Source organism: Lytechinus variegatus, chromosome 4 (genome assembly GCF_018143015.1).
Source record: "Lytechinus variegatus isolate NC3 chromosome 4, Lvar_3.0, whole genome shotgun sequence".
In the NCBI taxonomy this organism is placed as follows: Eukaryota; Metazoa; Echinodermata; class Echinoidea; order Temnopleuroida; family Toxopneustidae; genus Lytechinus; species Lytechinus variegatus.
The window spans coordinates 13,796,669-13,819,756 of NC_054743.1; the positions used below are offsets into that span (position 1 = coordinate 13,796,669).

The following is a 23,088-nucleotide window of genomic DNA, read 5'->3' on the forward strand; positions in this document are numbered from 1 at the left end:
CTGGGTTAATTTAGACAATACATTTATGCAGTACCAATTATCAACTTATCCTACTGCCAAGTTGTCAACAATAATGTTGTTTAAAAGGTAATTGAGTCATGGAATGGAAAGAGAAGAAAAATTGAAATAAATATGAATTTCAATGAATTAATTGACATATAACATAGAAGAACTATTGTGAAGGCCAGCATTCCATAGAAATTCGGGTTAAATTCTAGTTTATACTATAGGGTAAAGCTAGGTTTAATTATCCTGTATGGCGTAATTCTATAATGTCGGTCGACATAGAGGGCAGCACAGCAAAGCCAGAACAAAATTGCAGGTAGGTATAACCATGGAGCTCTCTGTTAATAGCTCTATGGTCATGATGGTATCAAATGACAACGTTGATTCATCTGTTAATAGCTCCATGGTTGATTCGTATACGTCACTTGCCCCGTGGAAGATCAGCAGCAAATACTGTGGTTACAGCTGAATATGCATGGGATACCAGCTGTAATTTTACCTATATAATTTGTATATACTATACAATCTGCTTATAATATTTTGTTTTAATCTTACGGAAATAAAAACAAAAACTATATCACTAAAGGTTTATTAACTGGCCGTCCAACCCGCCTTCCAACTGGCCAGGGATATTCATGCAGAGGGCCTACATGGCTGACAGCAGATCCTAATTTGAAAGAGGTGCCGTGGCCGAGTGGTCTAAGGCGCCTGGCTATACTTGAAAAAGTCCGGGGTTCGATCCCGGCCACGGCAGCTATTTGTTTGGTATCATCAGAGCGACTAAAAATCTATCCATTGAAACCAAAAATAATCAAATTTTATGAAAAAAAATGGATCTAAACCGTTTGCAAATGAACTCTTCAGAAGAGTTTGTTTGCAAAAGGGGTAAGATCCATTTAAGACTATTCCAAGAAAATCGGTTTTTTTTCTCCCTTATTGCAATATTCCTATATGCGAAACTGAATTGTCATGATAGCCTGCCATGTAAACAAAAAATTGGGTGTAAAAGGTATTTGCCGGGCTTCATTTTTTAAAATATGCTTCTCCAAAAATTACCCTATGTGGATCCTACCCCTTTTGCAAACAAACTGACTGGATCTAACCCCTTTTGATAAAACGTGATTTTTCTTTGCCATTTTCACCACTTTTTAATGGGATCTTCAAATTTTTCTTTGGTATCACCTTATAAAGCTACTAAAGGTCTTGAGAAAAAAAATCAAATTTGATTTAATAAATGGATCTAACCCCTTTTGCAATTGAGCTCTTCATATATTTGATTTTATAATTTTGATTAATATTATGTAACTTTACTTGTACAACAAACCTACCCCATTTATAATCGCAATTATAAACATTAGTCAGAATATTTTTACGTCAGTTCTATACAATCATGATGTTTTTGATACCCTCATTTAAAAAAAATCATGATCTTTGAGAATCAGTTATTTCGTAACTCAACAATTAAACAAATTTAAGAGGTGATTATTTTTTTGCGCAAATATACGGATATAACAAATCCGTTTAATGACTCGGTTTGTCAATTTTAATTCATGGTGGTTATTAATTTTCATCTCTGTGATGTATTCCTTTCCCTGTTCTCTGTATCCCTCTGTCTGTCTTTCTCTCTTTATTTTGTTGTAGATACTTCCGCTTTTTTTCGTTTCATAATACTTTTGCTTTTAATGTACAATAAGAAAATGAAAATCTGGACAAGTATATTTATATGACTTCTCGAATTGGGTTAATATTTTACTTTCAAAGTTTTTCAAATTTATTTTCTATTCAAAAGTTAAACGTTGTAACCTTATACAACTTCATGTTTTTACCTCTTTCGTCATGTCGTCATGTTCGTACCTTCTTCTTTTTTACATTCTGTTCCACCCCCCCCCCCCCCCCTCCTCTTTCTCCCTCTCCCTCTCACATTTTACTATCTTCGTCATCTCATTCTCGTGACTCTGAGATAATTATAACATTTTTTTCATGGAAAACACGCACAAATTCATGGGCTGCGGGGCTAACAATACAAAAAAATCACAATCAGTTGGTAATTTTTATGGTTTTGCCAATAAAATGGATGGGTGAAGCCCCACTCCCCCCTGGCCTCCCCCGGTTTCGTGGCCCCTGAAGTTCATACCATCACAACCGAGACTGAAAATTCTAATCAATCGTGAATATGAAGTCCTATTAACCCCAAGGCGTTATCCCAATTTTTATCCTGTAGATACCAGTAAGCGACTTCAGAAATATATTATTGTTTGCAGTCGGATACCTTAATAACTAAGAAGAACACCATCGTTTGACTACCATGTTGCTATTAATGAGCAATCACATTCAGGATATTATGTCATAATCGGTGCCTTACGCAATCAGAAGAAGGGTCATTAAACTAACGTCGAGGATAAATATAAAAACTGTCTCGATATTTATCGTCAAAGTTCTTTTAATGTCACACTACAGTCTTCTTTTTTCTTCTTTGCACCTTTTCATTTGTCGTCTTGATCTCTACCCAATTAAAAAGGATTTCAGTAGCTCAGTATTAAAAGTTAGCAGCGAAATCTTCCGCAAAAAGTGATCCACTTCGTAAAATGTCACCTGACATTTCTTAAATTCCTACAATATTTTACTGGATGCAATGGAAGTGTTACGTTTTGAGAAGTGTTCTCTTCTGTTTCCTCCGCTCTTCATGAAAAGAAACAAGGGTGAGTATGCATGAATGAAAGTAATTTCATGTTCTTTTTTTGCACTAAAATATCATGATATCGATACGAGATAAAAAGAGGGGGGCAAATGGCTTTATTATACCAACAGGAAGTAATCCTTCAAAAAGCTATGAGTACTGCAATCCGTTGACTCGCTTTACTTTGCAAGGGTAATGTAAGAGTGCCTCGAGCACTATAAGGTAGATAGATGTGCGCAATACTAATGATTTATATTATATCATATTATTTTCTGAAGCATGTCATTTTTTAAAATACATCCACACGATAATATTATCAGGCTATGATTCACCAATAGTCATGCGCCCTCATACTGTAAAAAAACTTGGCTGTTTAAGCTCGTCACTCCATTGTTGAAAGTTTTAAACAACTTGTTTTTAAAAAGTTTAAACATTAGTTGTTCGAGTGACGTGCTTAAACAGCGTTGCTTAGCATTTTAACAGTGTTTTGGATGTGCAGATGAGTGAAGGAATACTTCACTGACAAGGGTTTCGAACCGGTAGGCTCCCGGATAAAATCCAGCACTTGCAATGCATCCCCATTTACGTCAGAGTTTCCACCACGCATTTAAAAAACTTTCGGTTCCACGGAGTTTTATGGAAGCTGAGCGTCGGTAGATCGATAGGACTAGCTAGCAAATGGTTTGGCCCCAACTACAGGGATAGATTATATTTGGATACCTAGGCATAAAATCTTATGCTCAAATCATTCCGGAATGCTTATGCCCACAAATTTGAATTACGAAATATATCAGAGTGAAGCGATCTCGATTGGAAGAAATTACGAAACTGATATGAACAATAAAGTGAAATAACATTACTGTCTTTTATATAAACCAAAATGAAAGGGATAAGATAATAGATTAGATTAATAAATTGCCAGTAGTTTGTTGTGACTGAGGGTGGTAACGTACAAACAAAAAGTCGCTGGCTATGGAGAATGGACTTCTATTTAGTATGCATGTCCTCCCACTTATCAACCTCATGAACAACGCGTCACTCTTAATATCAGTTCTCGAGGAAACCTGTTCTAGACTAGTCAGCCTCTTGGAAGAGTGAAGCAGGGAAGTTTTGATGAGACGCAATGGACATTTTGGAGGAAGAAATTTTGTTACCATTTCCTGCTTATTAGTAAAGTAAGGGAATCCTTGTCATGATATAGGTCGTACTGCTAATGATTTACTATAAGAGTCTGATACAATGACAACCTTGTCGCCAAACTTGAAAGTGATCCCTTTCCATCTCTCTCAGAATCCTCCCGTTCTCTCCGTCTTCAACACCGCATTCGCGAGCTCTTTTTCCCCCTCTCTCTCTCCTACAACCCCCCCCCCCATTACTGTCTCGCCTTTTCTTCCAATCATATCTGCCAACGTCGAGCTTTATCCGCCCAGAAGCTACGCTTGTGTCATTATTGTGTTCTTTTCTCCAATGTCTCACGGTATGAATTATTCTACTGTATTATAAAGGACTTAACTAATATTGATTGTATTGTTTTAAGAGTGCCATTTCACCCTTATCATTTGCTGTTAATGTATAGCGCGATATGTATACATATTAATGAGATTACTTAATGATATCGATATCAATTTGTATACAACTCGCCAGGCATTATGTCATTGACCTGTCGTCTGCCAGCTGATCCCAGTAGCGAAACTATCGACCGTCCGGATCGGACTGACAATCGCTTTCATCAGCCTTTGCCGACACCGCATCTTCGCGGTATGACGACACTGAAGCCTCTCCAGTACGTGGCCACCAGACCGAGATCATCGATCACGAAGCGGACTTCGTCAATGCTGACAAGGAGAAACGGGCCTCCGTTGCAAGGTGTTATGGCGGTGGTTGGGCGATCGACGTTGTCCAAGGAGTTGATGGCGAGTTACAAACACACTAAACGAGTCGGACCTTACCTCCTGGGCCCAACCATCGGCGAGGGAAGCTTCGCAAAAGTGAAAGAGGCGATGCATGTCCTTGTTGGCGAAAAGGTGGGCAATTCTTTTTAAATACTTTTTTTTCCATTATTCAATGATTATTCCTTTCTGTATAAATAGGGGCTACAGTGCACTCGAAATTACAAGGATTTAGAATAAACCCAGATCGACTGTCGTTAGTGACCAATTAATTTCTCTTTTGAGATATAATCCTCAAGAATTCGAAAAAGAATTATCCGGAAATGATTTGAATGTAAATCTCTAAGATTTAAATGCTTATCCAGAGTTTGACTTGTCACCACTGGCAATCAAGATTTATTCTGACATTCCTGTTTATTTAGAGTGTATACTTCTTATCACTTTTCTTTTAAGTTTGATATAAAAGTGAAATATGGTGATGTTAGGTTATTTATCTGCAAGTATTTAGTTTGTTTGGCGTCTCATGCATTTTGTGCAGTCTGTACGTCTTATCTAATATATTATCAATATATTGTGATTTAATTATGTTTCAGCCTTTTCGTGCTATTTCTAATTTAGCATTTTATTAATGATAAATCATATCAATTATAATCAAGTATTGTGTTATCTATCTAAATGATATCGTACTTCAAATGACAAGGAAACGGGGATTGTGATTTTAGAACGAAGAGTGTAATTAAACCCTATCGACATGAATTAAAACTTATATCTGAGTAATACGATTGATAGAGATCGTTTATAACATTGGGAGCGTTTAAGCAAACATGTGCACAATCTGCCGGAAAACTGTTGTGAAGACTTTTTAAAACATTGCAACGTAAACCCGGATCCATTTATAATCACCAAACAGCTATTAATTTGAATGTATTTTAATATACTCAGTTTCACCTCCCCCTTTTTTCTAAAATTGTGTACAAAACGTAAAAATGACCATCTGATTGGGATTTTTCGCATGATCAGCCCCCCCCCCCCACTTTCGGCTCAGTCTCCCCCTTTCAAAACCGTTCTGCGGCTGTATATATACCGGGTATATATACTGCAGTTGAAGGACAAATTTCTGTGTTTTTGATATTCATGGACCAGTGAATGAAGGGGATGATGAGAGAGAGGGTATGCGTCAATTAGACGGTCTCTTTCTCTTTAAACATGTTTGATGTGATTTTTCTCTCCATAAGTGAAGGAGCGTCAAGTTTGTTCCGGCAATCCCATTTTCCAGCACCTTTTTGACTTGGAGATCTTGTTATGATAACTTTATTAACTCGTTTATTTACCTACACTGTGTCGATATTTCAAATATAATGTATTATAATGACACTTTTGCATGCTTAATGCAAATTATTTAATTATGTCTTATATATATGCTGTTGTTACCACTATAGCGTATAGAAGATGGGGGGGCTGGGGGCCATGGACCCCCGTTATTTTTCACGACAAAGAAAAAAAAAGAAAATTAAAGAGAGGAGGGTTGAAATGTATTACTTTCTTAATCTTATGTCAAAATCTGTCATAAAATTTTGCTTGATTCCCTGTTAGTATATGTTATAGTATCTAACCTCCTCGAAGTTTTTGGCTCAATAGTCACCGGTTCTTACAAAGGTGATCTGTGTTCAGCGAGCCTTATACAGCCTACTTCTCCCCTTATTCCGATATTTTAAGCTCTTTCTCTACTTATTGTTGGTTTGAACATTGGTGATGTATGTATCGTTTTCTGGGTAATGCAGAAGATTTAAATGAACTTTAACTTGAACCGCACTCTCGTGATACAGCCGATATAAGTTTTCCATTTAAACATAGGAATTAAAACGTAAATTTAAAATGTAAAATTAAAACGTAGGAATTCAGAATTATGTATAAGCTTGAGTGTGATTGCTTGAAGGCAAAGGTGGGCCAATATTTTTGAGCACTTTAAATAATAACGGTATTTGAACATAAATGATGTGTTTTTATCATTTAATGACAAAAAATATATTGTTTCTGTCTTGCAAACTGCATGGGGGTGATTTAACAGGCCATCCGCCCCCCTCTGAGAAAAGTAAAAGTGTTTGTGTGTGTGTGTGTGGGGGGGGGGGTATAATCCCCATTCCTCCACCCCCGGGATTTAAGCCAGCGCCTGTGACTGAACGAGGGTATCCCCCTTCTCAGCCCGTATACGGATGCAAGGTCCCAGAGGGAGCATTATTGGAGTCGAGATACTAATCTTGACTTCTGACCTCCCCATTCAATTATAGATCAGAAATTTGTCCTGAAATTGGGGGAAATCGCTGAAAATGTACCTATATTGTCAAAATATTAATACAAAACATTTTATAGGGCGCTTAGTCATGTTGAAATCGCGCTTCCTAAATTCGCTGTTTTTGCACAGCGAGCTATGAATAAGTCCATAAACATGATAAACATTCACATCTTTGAAAATTCCCGTTTAATGCTATATACTCCCACAAAGTCCATGTTGAAAATACACTCTTTTGCGGAGCCGTTTTTTTTATTTTTCTGGACAAGGGGTCAATGCGAAAATGATTGATAAAACGTCCAGGTATATACAGTTTTGTTCCCAATTTTCGCCAGACCTACAAAATATTCAGGGAAACGAAATATTAATGTAAAACAAAAAAAAAAACAATGGAGCCTCGGGTCAAGATTATGTCGTCCCTTTATGTTTTGGTTTAGATTTACATTATTTATCTGACTCCAACTAAATTTCGATTAATCTCCACCATTTTATTTGATTTATTCGTTCTCATATGTACTACTCTAATAAACCCAGTCTTATACCAAAATATCGCTACAAGAATCGAAAATGATAATTTCGTATCTATAGATAAGAATTTGATTATGTTTATAGAAGCTACATCTTGATGACATATTTTGCTTTTTGTCTAAATAACCTCACGTTTCTTTGACTCCAACTAAATTTTGATATATCTTCACCGTATCTATTATTACCAATATTTGGATTTACTCTGGGATTTACTCTGTTGTTGTAGGCCGGCCTACGTCAAATTTTCTTTCTAATAATTTGGAAAGATTAAATTCTTTGATAAGAATGTCATTATTCGCTTTATCTATGTATCTAAACGTAAACGTTCACCATTACAAAGAACGCATGTCTTGAAACAAAACTTTTATCAATACAGAAGGCACACATCGTACAGCGTAGGAGGTGTTTAATAGAGGGGCGATTGTTCAAAGTAGATTTAGAACAACACTGGCGAACTTTGGACAAAGGTGTCTAATTATGTAAAACAAGTCACTCGTAGCGGTCAGATTGGTCTAAATGAGGAGCGGAGTGACCACCGTCGTCTTCGATTTCAAGATCTAATTTCTTGCATGTACTAAAATTATGCTAAGGGAGAGAGGGAGATATCTACTGTACCAAGCGGTCGTCGGCCCAGTTTAAAACTTTAATCTAATTTATCTCTTTCTAGTAAGCCTACATGCCTATTAAAGAATAAAGATTCTATGCCATGTCATCTCTCTGTCCTATTCGAGTTACAGATTATTATTTCCTTGGTTGAGCTTTGAACTTTGAATATTGTTGTGTGCTTATTGTTACCAATAATACTGACCCGAGATTTATTGTAGTTATACCTTTAACCGAAGCCCTGTTGCCCCAATGATTGTCTATGAGATTTCATACATAATTCTTTGCTCTTGTTTGATTGTTTCATTCACATGTGTTTTATTTCATAATTGCTATGGTTTATCTAGATTTAACAAATTTTATTTTAATACATGCCAACTCATTCCTCAGTATTTCATGCAGAGAATTCGAAATATTGATGAAACTGCGATGGCAAGACAAAATATCACATTAATATTATTGTTATGAATTAATTAATATCAATATTAATAGATCGATAATAATAATAATATTCAGTTAATTAGATATGCATGAAACCATAATTCATACAAAAAAATAGTCACCATGTGTGTGCATGGAAATGTGAAATATGTTAATTCAGATCTAAATGAACATGTTTTTAACACAGATTTGAATCTGACAAAGTTTGTAATTTTTCTGATATCATGGGGAAGATTGTTCGACAAATTGGGTGCAATTACATTGAATAGTCTTAATGCACTAAATTTCTTCGATAAAAACATTCTTCTTGTTAAAACATATTGGTAAAGAATATACGCCGCGGATCATTGCTAATCGGTTATAATATTGACTGGGATCAAAATTATTTTTACCATTATTTGTCTAAATTATTTTATACCATCATTTGTCTGCTCAACCTAGAAACGCAAAGATCGTCATCATAATATGTCGCCTTCTTTCTTTGTTCCTAAATGCTTACAATGAACCGGGGAAAACTCTCGAGTACTGAGCAATATGAGATAAGTTTACGAGATGCATGACCATTATCTTTTTTTCCATCCTCCACCGACTCGATCCATATTTTGTTTATCAACAGCATCTTCATAAGCATTGTTTGAGACAAAACTCTGTCAATATTTGGTTCCTAGGTTGCCGTCAAGATAATAGATAAGAGAGCCGCGAGAGAGGACGCATATCTGCACAAGACACTCCGTAGAGAGGCGGGACTTCTCCAACTTCTTGGCCACGCCCACATCGTACGTCTTCTCGAAGTCATGGAAACGGATAATAACTTGTACTTGGTGTTGGAGCTGTGTGGGGGCGGTCCTTTACTGGATAAGGTGTGTGAGAAGAGTGGTATTGAAGAGGGCGTGGCCAGGCGGTACATCAAGCAGGTGGCTTCAGCTGTTTACCACATGCATCAAATGGGTGTGGTCCATAGGTACGATGATTTTTTTGGTTAATTCCGAAGGTTCGTAATTCGGAAGGTTCTTTATTCCGAAGGTTCGTAATTCCGAAACACGTAAACTGCCCATACCTCGATGTTCGTTAATCCGAACATTTGTGGCGTTATTCCGAAGGTTCGTTAGTCCGAAAACGAAGTAAGGTTCTTTGTTCCAAAGGTTCGTTAGTACGAAAACGAAATAAGGTTCGGTAATCATTACGTTTTCGGACTAACGAACCGTCGGAATTACGAACCTCATTTCGTTTTCGGACTTACGAACCTCCGGAATAACGAATCTTCGGAAATACGAACCTTCGGAATAACGAACCTTCGGAATATCCTGACCTTCGGAATAACGAAGCTTCGGAATTACGAATGTATGCGGATTTTTTTAATCCTTTAAATGATGAGATAAAAACAAAGCGGGACCCCGGTGCCTAAAATTTACTATTGTTGTTACTTTGCCATCTAATGGTAATTACCATGGTAACACTGATCAACAACCAATCAGAATCAAGGATTCCATACAAGTTACCATTGCATAGCAGAGTTACCATAATTGTATCATTAATGCAACGGGGCCTTGGATATGCAAGTTTTTGTTGTTTTTTATGTTAGATAAACATAATAAATACTATATACTGCACTAACTCCATGCGAATATATACATTATATAGAAAACGTTGTAATACATTCCTCTACAAGTTGTTTTAACGTCGATTCTAATTTTAGAAGCAAAATTCTGACATTTCTAGCTGATGATCAGAATATGTTAGTCCGCATGTTCCCTTTCCATTGCTGGTAGAACAGTTTCCTAACATAAGTGGCTACCCTGGGTAAATAAAACACTATTATTATAATTAATTAAAATAGACATTATAATGACCCAGTAAGCGGTTCCTCATCTTTGCATATTCTTTTTTTAAGTCAACCAACAACAACTAAACACAGAAAACAAACTATTCACGTCTCTAATGTTGTCAATTACAGAGATCTGAAAGTTGAGAATCTTCTCCTTGACAACAACGACAAAATCAGAATAATAGGTAAGTTCAATAACAGGTCAATAATAGATACACTTCATACAGCTAAGATAGTCAGGTATGGATGAACCTATTTTGCGTTGCTAGGCAACATTAGATTAATGAATGATAAATATTCCATTGAATGCAAATAAATGTTATAAAGGAGTTAGAAATGTTATGCTTATTTCAATGCGTAAGGATTCGTATTGTTTAGTGGATTTAAACATGATTTAAACAACTGATTGAGTCGGTAGATATTTGTTCGTACACTGTAGGGTGAAATTGTTGATATTGGTAGAACTTGTACACTAACGTCACTGTTTATTTTGGATATTTTTATATCTATCGAACTGTAAAGTATATCATTTAAATCGAAGCTTTATCTAACTTCTTTTTAGTTATGTGATTTCAGGGAATGAAAGAATTAAATGATATTTAGACTCTATGGAAGTAAAATGTTCTTTCTTAAAACTGAATTTGAATGGACACCTAAAGGCATATGGTGTGAGAAGTTATGCGGACATTTTTTTTTCACGGGAGGTGCAAAGTATTTTCAAGCATTTTGGAAAGCGAGGGGCGGAATGATAAAAGTTTTATAAAAAGAAGAATATCCGAAATACTTAACATGAATTCTTCATGAAAATTTACAATAAAGTAACATTTTTTTTAATTTCAGGTAATCCCCTACTCTACGACCATGTATGGAAGTAATAGAAAAAAACACATAATGAGTGAGAAATTTATTTTGATGGTATTAATTTTGGAAATTGTGGATTACAAAATAGATTTCTGTACACTAGCGTACCTACGGGGGGCAGAGGGGGCAGTCTGCCCCCCCCCCCTGACGAGTCACAACCCATATACAAAAGACATATCCCTGCCCCCCTGACGAGCTTCAATACCTATTTTGCCCCCCCCCCCCCCGACTAGCTTTTAGATTGAAGACCTTTTTTTTTGCTTGTCAAATTTTTCGACCGGTTTTGCCCCCCCCCCCCGTGGAAAATCCCAGGTACGCCGCTGTTTCTTTACTGTAAAGAAGGTCAAGGGTTCGAATCCTACGGCAGCACTGTGGTTTGGCAAGACACAGTGTAGATGGGTCAATTTATAGAAAGTATAATGCTTGATTTCTTTTGTTCCATCTTTCCATTTCTGACATTGTCTATCATTTTCCTTACTCTTTTTTATTCAGATTTTGGGCTAAGTAATTTCATCGGGAACCTGGAGAGGGAAACCGATATTCGGGATGCTAAAAAACGGGAGCGGGATTTCTCGAGCCGCAAACAGGTGGACGTACGCGCAAGCCGGAGACAGAGCCGAACTGTTGGAGGGAGACATGCCGCCTCGGGTGATGAGGGTGGTAGGCCCGGTGAGACCAAGGGCGTGGCCAGGCCGCGGCTTCCATCTGATGACGGAACTAAACGACGAACGAGAGGATCCTCTCTTCGCGAGGAAAACGGTCAAGAAAGAGCGGGACTGCAGCGGAAAAACAGCAAGGAGCAACCTAACGTATCCAGATCCAACACCAAACAAAATGGCGGACGAAGTAATGGCGGGAATGTTCAAAATGCGGGTCAACCCATGTTTCCTCGGATGGCCAATGAAGAAAAGAGCTCGCCGGAGAAGAGGCGGGATGTTTTGAGGAATAGAAAGATGGATGTATTCGGGACTAGGGACTTTGCGGGAACGCTTTGCGGGAGTCCCGCCTATGCAGCTCCGGAGATAATTGCGAGGAAGCGATATGGACCCAAGGTGGACGTATGGAGCATGTAAGGAAAATACTTGTTCTACTTCTTTTAAATCAACAATAATATAATGGTGAATAGGAAGATGCGGAAGATAGGGAGGAGGAGAGGAGTGATGGAGGTAGAGAAAGGGGATGAAGATAGTGGATGGGGAGGGAGAGAGAGGGGGGGGGGGGGAAACGAGGGAGAGAGAAAGAGAGAGAGTAAAGGGATCTAAGACCGGGGCTAAGACACAGTATATTATTTTGATTGAATAAAAAAAATCTTACATCTGCATTCTTCATGAATGCAACATTCCATACAAGCAAAAGAAATGTAAGAATGATATGAAACTTGATATAGTTCTCTCATTCATCTCTTCTAATTATATCTGATATCATATTGCTTGCATAAAAATGAAGAACGGTTGACATTGATTTTCATTGGCAGGGGCATTCAACTAATAATTTATTGCAAAATTCTTTTGAAATTATATTCATTTATTTGAGTAATGAGAGTCGTGATAATGATCACCCCTTTTCGCAATAATGATGATAAACTTTCACATAAATCTCTTTGTAAATAAATGGTTAGTGAAGATGAAATGACACTAAAACTCGGGATCAGAATGGACAATATGCCAATATATATTTTTTTAATTCCAAATTGCAATTTTTTCTAATTTTATCAAGCCATGTCGACAGTTGGTTGAAACATCTATTACAACTCAACGCGTATTACGTATACCATATTCTAAACTGCATGCACAGGGCGAAAAATGGCCAATATGAAATCGATTTTTATCTCGCACCTCGAACAATGAAATAAACTGAAAATGGGTCAGGAATATTTATATAGGACGCAATCTCTCATAAAATTAGCAAACCTAATCACATAATGGTTCCATAAAAATATTTATCCATTTGCGGACAAAGATCAAAATTTGGTGCTCATTTATGGCCCCCTGGCGACGTTAATCTGTCCACCTAATATGACATAATTACTGTAAATTATGACAACTGCGTTACCGAATTTCATCTTGAAAACCAATTAGTTTATTAATGGACATCAAGTGACCTCAGCGATGGTATTTTTATGTGTACATTAGATTAGAGTAATTTAGATACGGACTCGACGTGTTAAGATTTTCTAGTTCTGGATTTAATATAGCAATTAATTTGTTGACTTTAGTATCCTTTATAACGCTATAGTCCGTATATCAACGATAATATTGGTGTTTTTGGAAGGATTAGGTACGTTGTCCAAATTGAATTAAATATTATGTGTTTACATCTGTGGCTGTATGAGTATATTCAGAAGGATTAAAAACAGCTAGATATAAAAGGTAAAGAATAATAATAAATCAACCTCTTATCCAACAAGAATATGATAATCCTATTCAGCTAGTATACCAGCAAGCCCATTATAATTATCACGAGAGATTATTGTCCTTCACTGCCGATGTTCGAACCCATAATTTCCAGGGCATGGGTGCTTTACCAAAAATTGAGCGGACTAAATTTACAAAAATATATATAATGAAGATATTCTTGACCATGGCAACTTTTGAATCATTATCTTTGATTCTTCTTTCGTCTGACTCTATTTTGGGAATTGAGTTCATCACAAGATTATTACTTTGAAATTATCATTTTTTTACAGATCTATTATCAAACTGAACATGGGCAAAAGTATGTTGTATATATTGAAGGACTTTATGAATATCTAAATAAATGATAAATAAATGATATAGGGTATTTATATTGCGCACATATCCACCTTGTTAGGTATTCAAGGCGCTCCTATATTACCCGGTTAAGCTATATAGCGCACACAGCTTTCAAAGGAATTACTTGCTACCGGTACCAATTTACCTCACCTGGGTTGAGTGCAACACACTGTGGATCATTTAAGGAATGTGTGCGTGTAGCTTAGATCCAGATTGCGAGTATCGTAATAAAAATTAATGTTGACCCTCAACAAAATATGCCAAAGTATTTATCGTTATTGTCAGTAAACAGCACTAACTTTTATCGCATTTAGCAACGATTGTTTCTACGCATAAAAACGAAATAGCCAATCGTTGTTAAATTTAATCTTCGTGTTGAATCTAATGCATTATTACTTAGATAATAGATATTGCATCGCTCTGATTCATCAAAAACTGAAGTTGGTTTCGTTATGATTACTTAATCATGTTTCAATGTTGTCAAATTCAATTTCGTGAGGTATCTTTCTTTTCTTTGACCAATTTCGGCGATTTATACTTTTATCAGTCTCCTGTTTTCCAGCTTGTCACTGTTATCATGCCTCTTTTCACATCATTTCGATTTAATTCTTATATAAAGTAATTATTTCCTTCCAAGCATGTACCGGGGGGGGGCGTATGCCATCCTTTATTTATTCTTTATTGTAACCATTTATCCCTTTTCTTCGTTTTTCATTTCTATCTATCTATTATCTATCTATCTTCCATATTTTATCATGTTCATTTTTCCATTTTCTCTATTTTTATTTAATTATCCTCATTTTTCTTTTTCCAATTTTCCCCTTTCCCCATTTGTTCTCCTTCATTTTCTCTCGTATTTATCCCCAATGTGCCCTCATTTCAATCCTACCCCTCCCCTTTATATAATATTTATTAAATTTGAATTTAATTTCTGTTTCACCGCAGTGGTGTCAATGCATACGCCATGCTGACTGGAACTCTTCCCTTCATAGTCGAGCCGTTTAATCTTCGGAAACTCTTGTCGAAGATCCAGAAAGCAGACATGGGACCACTGCCCTCTGGTCTGTCATCAGGTAAAAAAAAATATTGATTTTGACTGATCTTGAATCAATGTGAGGTATTTGAAGTACAAAACTGAAAAATATTTAGAATCGACTGGAATATACCAACATTGAGGGGATAGCGTCTGTCTAAACTGAAAAATAATCATGAAAAGCTAGACACTTTCAGAAGTTCGGAGCAACCCATGGTACATTACTAGATTGACCATAATAATATTATTATAGTAATTGTAATCAGATACCCGTCTCTTTCAAGAAATATTACATTCAAAATCGCGGCATAAAATGACGTACATGAGAAAAGGAAACTTTTCTGATGAATTGAATTACAGAGTGTCTAAAAGAAAGTTGGAGAGATAAAGAGAGAGAGTAGCCTCGGGGGAGCGATTTAAAATAAGATTTAAAATAACTAGGTGGCCAATATGTCATGGCCATAAAATCAATGAATGATCAATGGTCATACCCCCCCCCCCCCCCCCCCCCCCCCACCGTACAACTTTTTAGTTTTCATTAATACTGTCGCTCGCGCAAGCGCTTAGGTTGATAATTAGAAACACCATGTCTGCAATTTATAAGCTATATATGAATAACTTCCCGCCGAATTTATCTTAACTCAATTGTTCTGAATATAGAGTTCACGATCTTGGTCAATTTCAAGATACCCACCGTGGTAATGTTTCAACATCGTATAAACATTAACCGGCGAAGCAAGACCATTCGCTTAAAAGTGCTTCAATCATTACTTTGTAAATTCAGGATCAAGTTCACCGTAGCCAGCTGCCTACGTAAACCTTCTCGCGTTGCAAGGTTTAGAAAACAGACATCACGTTTGTGATGAAATTGGGACGAATGACACAAGCGAATATATGTCGACAGCCTTGTGCCCAGGTGTATCAATTCCCAACATACTAGACAGTGTAGGCGAGAGATTACAAACTAGGCTTAAATTGGTGATGAAAACGAAAGGAGGGATGATTTGATCAAGAGGAATATTGTTTATCAAACATATTTTGTGAAGCAGTTTGTAGTATCTTTCACAAGTCAGCGTTTCCGGCGATTCAAGTCCTATATTGAGTTTTGTTCAGAAAGCTTAAGTCGAAAAATATGCATTTTGAACGCTCTGATTTTATTAGTTCACATTGGATTAAAAGAAAAGTGACGATATGTTTCGATCAAAAATGGAGCATTCGAAAAGAGATTTTTCTGTCAGTTTTCCATGATTGAAAGAGACGTTTAACATGTGATGAAGGCCATGTTGACTTCCCTTTCAATAAACAAAGAAAGGGAATGTTCCCATTTTGGCGTGTTAGATTTGTGATTAAAATCATGCATTAATCTTTTAAAATTATCAAGAGAATAATACGATGATAATTAATCAACGCTACCGTTATAAAGCTGTTGTTTATGTTTGTCAACAGTTACAATCATTATTCGCAACTCATTGTTGTTCACTGTCATGCCTCTGAAGATTACATCTTAAAGGATCTCTCTCTCTCTTTCTATCTTCCTTTTCAGACTGTAAGAGTTTTGTCCGTTATCTTCTCGAACCTGACCCGGAGAAGAGACCAACGGTTTATGACGTCTTGTGTCATCCTTGGTTGGCAGGTGTCTACGAGCCTCTCCGCTCTTTAAGCCCTACAGCACCAAACCACGCCCTCACCCCCACTCCTCCACCTACCCCGTGCTCTCCAGGACGAAGGCTCAGTCGCATGTTGCTCGATCACGACATCATCAGTTACATCCGGGAAACGCTTGGGATCAAGTCGACGCACGTCAGCGAGTCGGTGCTTGCAGGGCGCGCCGACGAATACTCTGCGATTTACCATCTCCTGGCCAAGCAACGCGAGCGGGATGAGGTGCCTAAGATTGCCCAGAGACTGCAGGAGAACTGGGAAACCTTTCGAGTGTGTTCCCGTCAAGATGATGAGGAGGACGACGATCTTGGTAACGAAGGTGATGGGGTGGATGAGGCCGGGGATACGAAGAAGAATCGAGGAGGGTCTCCAAGACAAGGAAGTTTGACGAATGATTTCGATGATGACGAGAAAAAGAAGGAGGTGGCGGCAGAGGTAGCTATAACGTAGAAATAAATAACTCATCAATGTTGTCCTATCTATGAATCTAGAAATAATCTGTATATCATGATGTGATATAGAACCATAAAATACGTAGTTTACATGGTTTAGAATGAGTATAAACATGGAAATTTGAATTAGCTATCGGTATTCATACATATTGAAATAAATACTTAAAACAAGTGATACCGATTATTGATGTATTTTCTCTTCCATCATGAACTTAAAATTATTATGATTAGGTTTTGTACTTTTCTTTTAATATGATTGTAAAACAATAATAATTATGCCGCATGTTAGCTATAAATTTTTTTTCTTCTTATTTATGATATACAGACTGCTCTTCAGATGGCTGGCAAGAAGAATGGTAGTTTCCACTTCAAAATGGCCATGGTGATTGAAGAGGAGGCTGAGAGAGCTGCACGATCACCGAATAATATCTCACCAAGCCCAAAAGGAACAGAGACTAGCGCCATCTATCGCGAGGTTCTTGGTGAAATGCCGTCGGAACAATCAGCACCATCGTCACCCGCTAAGTCCATATCTTCTAAAGACGGACAACGCACAGCGACACCGTTCAGTCATCAGCAGAGTGACAGACATGAGAATCTTAGTTCAACTAACGACAGTCGCATCACAAGTGCAGCTAGTGGCAACCCATGGCTCATTATGCTTGGGCGAGAAAGGACAACGAGTACAATTCGGTCTGGCATCAGTGGTCTTGATACGAACAGAAATGCCCACCAATCCGGTGTGACAACAGCGTGCTTTCGAGAAGAGCAAGTGAAGAAGAAGCACGAAAAGGTCAATCACATGATTCGGACTGGGAGAAATGTAGAGTCGTCTGCGAAACGCGGGAGTGTGAATGGACGGGTTTCTCTATCTACCGGTAGGGCACTCAAGTTAACTTACCAGCAGTCAACCGATCCAACCGTGACGACATTTGTGAATCATTTCCGACACAACCAGCTCCCCGATCGACTTACGAGACGATCGAATCTCAAGAATTCTCTCATCGCGGACATGACTATAGGAGGTCAAAATGGACATCTAAATACACCCAAGTCCGTCACATTTCGAAGGAACAAATATACTTTAGAGGCTGATACAAGACTGCGGGAAACTGTCATAAAAGCATCTGTTGCAAACACAACCGGCGTACAAGAACATACAACAACGACAAAAGCTGGAATTACCAATGGCCGTAGCGATAGAAAGCAGGAAGAAGCCATCAGGGTTTACCGTTCTACGCGTAAAACATCAGTTCCTCGCGATTTCTCGGAGAACCGTCGGCAAAGGCGAATTCAGAACCCAGTCAAACGTAAACCTGTTGGTAGACCCCCGGTGACACTGTCCCGCAAACCTATCAGAAACGGCAAGGGGAGAATAAATCCAACCACTCTACAGAAACAAGAAAGATCCGCTGCGACAACAACTGCGACGATGTCAGGACGACCGAGCACATCGAGCTTGCAGGATGAGCAGAATTGTATTGCAGAGGCGACAGTAAAGGGTATTTGTAGTTGTTCGAGGGCGAAAGACATTCGAAATGCCGCCAGTTCGAAGAATGATGGCAACGACGTGACAAATTTCCCGAGGAGGTTCTCAACTAGTGACGAAGGATACGACACCACTCACTCAATAGACGGCGATTCCAACAAGAAATTGCCCGATATAGCACCACCAATTATGAGTCTTTCTCCAAGATGCTTGCCAGAAGCCGAAAAGGTGACTTTGTCGAAAACAATGAAAACTCTGAAACTTGGAGATACCGAGAGAAAAAGTATTCAGATATCATAATCTTATGGATAAAAGTGATCGAAATTGGACGATAATTATAATATGATAGAGATTGCTGTGGAGTTTTAGCATCAGTGGTATTTATCGTGTCTTGTTATGAGATGGATCGAAAGTATTATACATGAAACATTTTCCCCAAATTTAGCTCCTGGGAATTCTGTTTAAAGTGCTGAATAATAAAAGAATGATGATAAAATATGAATGAAAATGCGGTGAAATAAATTGATATTTTTTTTTCAAACAGATAGCGAAATAGGGTCAAGTTTCCGAAATACTCTCCCCAACATTTCAATTTTGAATGCCTGTTTTTACATTATTCGCTCGATTTGATATCTGATAATCAATTGAGATGATAATCGTTTTTTAAAGAGTTCTGACAGGGATGTTTTTTTTAGATGACAAGAACACACTTCTTATTTATTCATTATACTCAGTTTTCTTTTATTAACAATATTATATCGTTATTATAATTATTATAAGCATCATCGTCGTCGTCACCGATGTGCCATCTTCCATCGTCATTGTCATTAAAAATCACCCACTGTATTTTCATACGTTTCTTCTCCGTCACCCCAACCACCACTAGCACCATCATCATCATCATCATCATCATCGTCGTCATCACCATCATCATCATTATCATCACCATCATCATCGTCATCATCATCATCACCATCATCATCATCGTCATCATCTTTATTATGGCTTAGTTTCCTTCAGCAAGAAATTAATCCACGTCGTGCTGCACTCAACCCAGGTGAGGTGAATGGGTACCTGGCAGGAATTTATTCCTTCAAATGCCGAGCGCGTAAAAGCTGCTTGAGCTATAGCCAGGGTAATAATATCCAAGTCATTTGGAAGCGCATAGAGATGTTATTCATGTGTTATGCGCTATACAAGAACTGACTATTATTATTATTGTCATCATTTTTATCATCATCACCATCCTCATCTACAACAACAACAACATTATCATAATCATCATTGTCATTATCATCGTCATCTTCATTATCATTAGCAGCAGCAACCGCCCTAGGAGCGTAAGGCCCGCCTTTGCTGCTCATAATCCCGACCTTTCGTTTGAGGACGCGGACGCTTATTTACAACGGTCGTTGACTTTGGAAGGGACTTTTTGGGACCGTCATCATGGTCGTAAAACTCAGTCCTGCAATGCAAATTGTGTGACATGAGATTTTTTTTCGTTTCGCATCTGCGACGGAAACATTCAATATGCGTTTCGTGTGCAAAATTCTGGTTGCTACTATGGTAACAGCGATTTATCCGATTGAGGACGACTTTCCAAAGCCACAGTTGACTCCTCCTAGAGCTCGAGAGGCCGCCCGGGGGGCCCACTTCCATAGATTAGTGGATACCAGTAGCGACCACCCGTAAAAGGGGACAGAGTGGGCAGGTACGTTACGTATATAGGCCTATGTAACGTTATAAGGGTGTCAAAACGATGTTTAAAATGCTGAAATAAGGGATATATATTCAATACTTGTAGGGTTTCACAAGCCAAATACTTGTTAAGAGATGCATTTTCATAATCTGGAAAAGAATTGCTTCCCTTGTTTAGCATGTTTAGGGTACTTTTCGAAACCCCATGGTCGTGCCTGGTATCCACTCATCAATGGAAGTGGTCCCCCCGGAATTTGAATCTAATCCCCATTTCTGGGGAATGTAAAACATAATGCCCCTCACATCGTGTGCGAGAGGCATATCGTTTGTGTATAAGGAGTAAACAAAAGAAACAAAGAAACAAAAGAAACAAAAGGAAACGAGTTCAAAGGTATCGCATATGATGTGTACATATCAACGCATGCGAAATGTTCGGCTGGAGAGGTTGATCTTATCCATGAAATCAATTGCCAGTGATCCACCAATAATCCACATTAAATGTAATATCGATTCGATGGACTGTAATGATCTATATTTAAGCCTTCATTCAGTAAGTTTTTCCTCACTCAATATGTTCTCGATTTGTTTGAAAAACCACTTTCTTCTCCATGTCATAAATCTATTTTAGGTCCTGCATTTTGAATATCTCCAGCCATCAGTCGTAATATACATGCATGTATGCGGTACGGGTGTCGCGGAAAGGGATTTTGCACACGAAAAGCAGATTTGTAGGGCCTGTAACCCACCTGTTACACAAAGCTTAGCATTGATCGTAGAGCAGTTTTCTACGTTTGATTCTATTGACTGTAATGCACAATCAATCTTAAAAATCAAGTGTATGATTAAGCGTTAACTTTTGTGTTAGGGGACCCTAATACTAGCGTCCGTGATGATTGCGAAAGGTCCCAAATGAGAAAATGACGAGGTGTTGCATTTCGGGGAACGAACGTAGGAGTGTAAAGCATCAAGTTCCCTCTTGAATTTGACATATCGCATCATGATTTGCTTTGTAAATTTTGTAACTTATGATTAGAAATGAAATAAATTCGAATATTGACCGATCAATCGAAAAATTCGCATCATTATCTGTATGTTGTTTAATCAGCTATATTCTCTGTATATAGTGATAATACGCCTCTCACGGTCATCACTGGCCATCCACCCTATACCCCTTTGCTATCCTCTCTCAAAGGCTCCTGCACAAAATCTGAAAATCGAGGGGGGACAACCCACAGGATTACTGCCAATAATACCCCCCCCCTCCGTCTACGCCCTTGGAGGTTCCAACGATGACAGATGCAGTTAATGTAATGTTACATGTTGTTACATGTGATGGACATGATAGAATAGAAGTTGTTTTGTTCTTTCTTTTTTTTCATGTGGAGATCTTCGTGTTGAAACTTAATAGAGAGCCATCTCTTTAATTATCCACGTTGCTTCATAGGTAGGCCCTATAAAGCTTTATTTTAAATTCAAATTTAAATTCAATTTCACTTCATGCACATCCACTTAAAAGGTACAATAATAATACAATACATAAACAATACAAATTAATCAATATAGTGACAAAGAGTTAACCAAACATACAGTGATAAGCAAAGATGTAGGGGATCTTAGTTCTGCGCATTAAAAACAAAATAATGGTGATTTGAAATTTCATCAATAACAACCACCAGTTCTCTATGCAACTTTGAAATATTGGCTTTATTTTTGGATACTATGATTTCGAAATAATAAAAGTATTTAAATTGCAATATATTTCAGTTTCCTCACTTCAATATATTCTGGTCTGTCTCAATTGACTTGCAATGACCCGTCTCTATCTCAATACTTAGCATTACAATTGAAACACACGGGAGTCGTCATAATCAATTGTTGTTAAGTGTTCTATTAGAGTATATATTTTCAAGATTTTTATAGAAAAAATGCTGATATTATCTAAGTTTTGAAAATGAGTTTATACAGTTTTCATCACTACCATCTTCATCATCACTAACATAGCCTCCACTATCGTCATCCTCCTCCTCCTCTGCTCCCTCATCATCATCACTATCACCATAATCATCATCCGCATCATCATCATCACCATACTCCTCCTCCTCCTCATCACCATCATTATCATCACCATCATCTTCATCATCATCACCATCATCATCACCATCATCATCACCATCACCATCGTCATCATCCTTATCCTCCTCACCATCCTCATCATTATCATGCTCATTACCGTCATCATTGTTATCAACATCATTGTCATCTTCACAATCATTTTCATCATCCTCCTCCTTCTCTGCCTCCTCATCATCATATCATCCTCCTCCTCCTCCTCACCATCATTATCATGCTCATTACCGTCATCATTTTCATCTTCACCATCATTTTCATCATCCTCCTTCTCTGCCTCCTCATCATCACCTCATCATTAGCATGCTCATTACCGTCATCATTGTTATCATCATCATCCTCCTCTGCCTCCTCATCATCATCATCAACATCGTCCCCACCATCCTCATCATTGTCAATCCTCATTACCATCATCATCCTTATCATCAACCTCATCATTACCATCAGTATCATTATCATCCTACTCCTCATCATCATCACCACCAACACCACCACCATCATCATCATCATTGATATCATCCTCATCATCACCACCATCATCCGCATCATTACCAAAATCACCATCATGATTATCAATAGATAATCTTTATAATCTCTCTTGAATTTTCAAAACTCATCATATGTTCAAACAGTTCTACAAAGACTGCTAATGATCATCCTGTATCTCCGCATTATTTCAATCCCATATATATTTATATAAAATTTCATGTAAAAAATTACAAAATAAAATAAGCTATACACATAGTTTACCTTC

At 37.7% G+C, this 23,088-nt stretch overlaps 1 protein-coding gene across 1 annotated transcript; it reads left to right on the forward strand.

Annotated features, from left to right (window-relative positions):
• The first annotated feature begins 4,146 nt into the window (after positions 1–4,146).
• LOC121412813 (maternal embryonic leucine zipper kinase-like) lies at positions 4,147–18,809 on the forward strand. The gene is made up of 8 exons (XM_041605574.1): positions 4,147–4,707; positions 9,103–9,395; positions 10,389–10,444; positions 11,613–11,639; positions 12,081–12,189; positions 14,819–14,946; positions 16,450–17,003; positions 17,346–18,809. Exons 1-8 carry the CDS (start codon positions 4,333–4,335, stop codon positions 18,807–18,809), a joined length of 3,006 nt encoding a protein of 1,001 aa, XP_041461508.1. The 5' UTR covers positions 4,147–4,332.
• Positions 18,810–23,088: the final 4,279 nt, after the last annotated feature.